This window comes from Solanum stenotomum, chromosome 12 (assembly GCF_019186545.1).
Source record: "Solanum stenotomum isolate F172 chromosome 12, ASM1918654v1, whole genome shotgun sequence".
Taxonomy (NCBI): Eukaryota; Viridiplantae; Streptophyta; class Magnoliopsida; order Solanales; family Solanaceae; genus Solanum; species Solanum stenotomum.
In genome coordinates this window covers 11,007,965-11,013,320 of record NC_064293.1, presented here as the reverse complement: position 1 = coordinate 11,013,320, position 5,356 = coordinate 11,007,965, and the positions used below count along the sequence as shown (strand labels likewise).

General features: G+C 34.3%; 1 protein-coding gene across 1 annotated transcript; it reads right to left on the bottom strand.

The window, feature by feature from the left end:
- Positions 1-728: 728 nt before the first annotated feature.
- On the bottom strand, positions 729-1,390 carry LOC125847088 (uncharacterized). The gene is made up of 2 exons (XM_049526795.1): positions 1,058-1,390; positions 729-932 (listed from the first exon to the last, which is right to left on the bottom strand). The coding sequence occupies exons 1-2, from the start codon at positions 1,388-1,390 to the stop codon at positions 729-731; spliced, it is 537 nt and encodes a 178-aa protein (XP_049382752.1).
- Between the last annotated feature and the right edge of the window lie 3,966 nt (positions 1,391-5,356).

Here is a 5,356-nt window from a genome sequence, read left to right as displayed (position 1 = left end):
TATTTAGCAATAATTTAACTTTTAAATGACGATTTTACCCTTAATGAAATAATTTATAAAACATAAACATTTGTCACTTGTTTTAGACAATAATTTTCAAAATTCTTTCTTTCTTTCTTAAACTTCGTGTCAAGTCAAACTAATGTGTGATATGTGACCGGTTACACATAGGTCAATTGCTAGTCCAAAAGTGTGGAAAAATGGAATTGGAAGTCATACAAAGATGCATTCATCAATGGGACTTTCTTCAAAGCTTCACGAAGTGGAATGCAGCTTCAAATTATATTTCATCACAGTCATTTAGTGTTGCTCATGGATCTCAAGTTGCTTTTTTGAATTCTGATGCTAGCCCTCTCAAGCAGGGGCGAATNTTTTTTTTTTTGGAAGAGGTGCCTTTGTTATCCCAACTATAAACTTGTCACAGTATCTTAGAACGCATTAGATGTAGTATCTTTTGACTGTGTCCGCATTAATAATTATGCCTGTAATTTTTTCCTCCACATCAGTAAGGTGCAAGGCTCCTTTGGACAACACTTCCTTGATAAGATATGGACCTTTCCAATTTGGGGTAAACTTTCCCTTGGCTTCTTCTTGGTGCGGGAGAATGCGCTTTAAAACTAGTTGACCTACTTCAAAGTGTCTTGGGTGTACCTTTTTGTTGTATGCACGAGCCATCCTTTGCTGATAAAGCTGACCAAAACAGACGACCGTCAATTGTTTCCCATCTATTAATGTGAACTGCTGTAGTCAGTTTTGACCCATTCAGTATCTTCAATTTCGGTCTCGACAATAATTCGAAGAGATGGAATTTTGACTTCTGCTGGTATCACAACCTCAGTCCCATACACCAACAAATAAAGAGTTGCACCAATCGAGGTGCTCACTATTGTGCGATATCCCAAAAGTGCAAAAGGCAGTTTCTCAAGCAATGTCTGGTGCCTTGAACCATCCTCATGAGAATCTTTTTTATATTCTTATTGGCTGCCTCCACAGCTCCGTTGGCTTTTGGTCGGTATGGAGTAGAATTGTGATACACAATCTTGAACTGCTCACATACCTCCTTCATCAAATTACTATTAAGGTTTGCAGCATTATCTGTGATGATAGTTCTTGGGATATCAAAACAACAAATGATGTTTGAATGGACAAAATCCACGACCGCCTTCTTAGTGACTGCCTTGAAAGTGATTGCCTCCACCCTTTTAGTAAAGTAATCAATTGCGACCAAAATGAATCGATGTCCATTAGAAGCTTTTGGCTCAATTGGTCCGATGACATCCATTCTCCATGCAACAAAAGGGTGCAACTCTGAAGGAGGTGAATGAATGAGATCACCATGAATTTGACACTTATGACATTTTCTTACAAAGCGAAAGCAATCCCATTCCATGGTAAGCCAGTATTATCCTGCTCGGAGTATCTTTTTCGCAAGGACATATCCATTCATGTGTGGCCCACAAACCCCAACATATACTTCATTCATGATCTTCTCGACTTCTTCAGCATCCACACATCTCAACAAGTTCAGATCCGGGGTTCGTTTATATAAAACTTCCCTGATAAAAAAGAAACCACTAGTCAGACGTCTAATGTGTGATATGTGACTGGTTACACATAGGTTAATTGCTAGTCCAAAAGTGTGGAAAAATGGAATTGGAAGTCATACAAAGATGCATTCATCAATGGGACTTTCTTCAAAGCTTCACGAAGTGGAATGCAGCTTCAAATTATATTTCATCACAGTCATTTAGTGTTGCTCATGGATCTCAAGTTGCTTTTTTGAATTCTGATGCTAGCCCTCTCAAGCAGGGGCGAATTTATGTATTAAAATTGGGTCACTGAAACCCGTGGTCATCCGACTAAACTCTATATATTACTTGTATAATTATTAAAGAATATAATAAATTAAAACTTGTGGAACCCATTCTCAAGATGGCTAGTTGGTTCACTAGTTTGACAGCCGGATTTTAGCATCAAGGTCCCGACTCCCAAGTTCGATCCCTGCCAACCCCAATTCGCTTCAATTTATTTTTATTACCTTAAAACACTTTTTTCATTTAAAAAAAACACTAAATTCTGAAAGTTCTAAAGTCAAAGACTTCAAAAGTTTCCTTCCCACCCACTTTTCAAGTTCCAACAATATTTTTCTTCTCTCTTCAAATTTGTCTTTTATTTTCCACACAAAGAAGAAGCTTCAAGTCTCCAACCTCAAGTCAAGAATCTAGAAAAATCACCATTGACAAAGTTTAAGGCTAATTTCTTTTTAGTTTATGATTTCTCTTTTAAATAAATAAACTAACAAAATCAAAAAATAAAAATAAATATATCACTTTAATTTTAGGATTTTCATTTAAAAAAATATTGTTATTACTTAAATAGGAAATCATCAAGAGCTAAAGATTATCTCAAACTTACATATTTTGGGGATGTAACTTGTAAGGAATGTGTTTTATATTATATTATCAATTTTGAAGGGTGTGATTCCCTTCTTATTTTTTTAATGTGAAAGGGGTGTGATATTCCCTTATTTTTTTAATGTGAAAGAGGTGTGATTCCTTTGTTTTTTTAATGTGAAATGGGTGTGATTCCCTTATTTTTTAAATGTGAAAGGAGTGTAATTACTCTTCTTTATTATGATTTTTGAATAAGTCATTTCGAATGCAAAAGAGGTGCAAGTCGTCTTTTTATTATGAATGTGTGATTTTCTTATTGTTAAATGTGAAAGGGGTGCGATTTCTCTATTTTAGTTAGATTTCCAAGGATTGGTGATTCCTCTATTTTATTTGAACTTGCAAGGGTGTGATTCTCTTCTCTCTTTTTTTATTGTGACTGGTATGCGATTCTCTTATTTTATTTTAAATTTACTAGTTAAATTTGTGACTAAGTTGAATAGTTATTTAAATTTGTAGGAACATTTATCCTTGAATATCTAAATGGATTAATTTTTTATTAAGCAACCACGTTTTAGTAGCGGTCCATCTGTTAGTTCACATGTAGCTCCAGAAGCTCAAAGAGAGACTATTACACCTTCTTCAAATGTTGATTGTATTCTTGGGATTGGATCTCTCAAACGGGATCCCAGAGAAAGAAAACTCATCTTTGAATATGATTCCAATATTCTAGATGTTGTGAGGAGACATTATATTTTGATGAGACCTTATTAACCAAAACTTCGTGTATATCCTAAAATAACATTTGGGACTAGGAATCGGCAATTTAATCCTGAGTGGTTTAATTCTTCAAATTATGTTTGGTTGGAATATAGCATAAATGCTGATGCTATATTTTGTTTGTGTTGTTATCTCTTCAAGAATGAATTTGAAAGTTGTGGCAACGCGGAAAAATCATTTATACAAGATGGTTTTAAGAATTGGAATCATGGTTTGGAAAGAATTCAATTGCATGTTGGTGAGGTGAATAGAATTCATAACAAATGTTTGAATGGGATGCTTGATTTTGTGAATCAACGTCAATCAATTCAATCTTCTCTTCACAAGCAAAGTGAAAAAATAAAAAGTGATTATCGAATTCGTTTAAATGTCTCAATCGATGTGGTAATGTTTCTCCTAACAAACGGATTATCATTTCGTGGTCATGATAAGAGTGAAGATTCCGATTACAAAAGTCTTTTTCTTGAACTTCTGAAATTTCATGGGGTTAATCGTCCGGATGTGGAAAAGGTGATATTACAACACGCTCCAAAAAAATGATATGATGATTTGTTCAGCAAATCAAAAAGAGATTGTGGATGCTTGTATTAAAGAAACAATTAAAGCTATCATCAAAGACTTGGATAGTGATTATTTTGGAATACTAGTTAAAGAGTCAAAGGACAATTCACATAAAGAGCAAATAGCACTAGTTTTACGATATGTTAACAAAAATGGAGAGTTGATAGAAAGCTTTTTGGGTATTGTTCATGTGGGTGATACATCCGCAAGATCATTGCAAAAAGTAATTTACTCTTTACTTTTGGATCACTCGCTATGCCTATCAAGACTCCGTGGACAAGGTCATGATGGAGAGCTAGTAATATGCAAGGAGAAAAGAATGGCCTAAAGTCTTTGATTTTGCAAGATGCTCCGTCGGCATATTATATTCACTGTTTTGCTCACCAATTGCAATTGACACTTGTGGCTCTTTCTAAAAAACATTCGAATGTGAAAATTTTCTTTTATGTTGTCACTAATGTTTTAAATACTATTGGAACATTTTTTAAACACAGGCACTTACTTCGACAACACCAAGTTGAGAAGTTGGAAGAATTGCTTAAATCTAGAGAAATTCTTATCGGAAAAGGATTAAATCAAAAACATGGCCTCTAACAACCGGGTGATACTCGTTGGGGATCCCATTTCAAGACCTTGAAAAATTTCATGATTATATTTTCTTCAATTGGTAATGTGCTTAAAGATATGAAAGAAGACTCTTCACATGATCTTGATAAACTTGAAACAAGTAACCTTTTAGATAAAATTCAAGAATTTGAATTTATCTTTGTGTTGCATTTGATGTTCAAGATGTTGCTTCTTACAAATGAATTGAACAAAGCTTTACAAAATAAAGATCAGCTATCGGCAATGCTATGAGATTGCTTAATCTTTCAAATAGAAGATTACAAACAATCAGAGAGAGTGGTTTGATGTCTTTGATGGATGAGGTTTATTCATTTTGTGGTAAACATGATATTTTGGTTCCCGAAATGACTGAAGACTATCCAAGACCGAAGCGTAAGAAGTTCGAAGTTTCATATTTACATCACTTTCGTGTGGAAGTGTTTTATGCAGTTATTGATTTGCAACTTCAGGAGCTCAATAATCGTTTTGATGTTGTGACTAGTGACTTACTCCTTGGTATGGCTAGTTTGAATCCGGTTGATTCATTTGCTAATTTTAGTAAGAGTAGAATAATGAAGTTGGCCGAATATTACAAAAGTGAGTTTGGTGATAATGAACTTTGAGATCTCAGTTATCAGCTTGATAGTTTCATTGTCTATGCTCGAGAGTTGATAGCAAGTTTCTCAAGTTGAAGGGGATTAAGGATCTTGCTACGATGATGGCACAAATAAAATTGGATCAAACTTGGGGTCTTGTTTATTTGCTTGTAAAGTTGACTTTGATTTTGCATGTTGCTACTGCAAGTGTGGAAAGAGCATTCTCCTCAATGAAGCTCATCAAAAATGATCTACGTAATAGCATTGGTGAAGAATTTTTGAATGGTTGTTTAGTTTGTAAGATAGAGCGGAAGATATTTGAAAATGTAAGTAATGATGCTATTATAGATCGTTTTCAAAATATGAAGTCTCGTCGAGTACAATTGTAAACTGATGATATTTTTTGTGGTAATGTAATTTTTA

Bases quoted from the DNA above. Each gene is read 5' to 3' on its own strand.
- LOC125847088 (XM_049526795.1), bottom strand. From the start codon at position 1,390: ATGGAATGGGATTGCTTTCGCTTTGTAAGAAAATGTCATAAGTGTCAA. The intron at 933-1,057 runs GTATGTGAGCAG...TCAAGGCACCAG, and splicing joins ATAGTAATTTGATGAAGGAG to ACATTGCTTGAGAAACTGCC.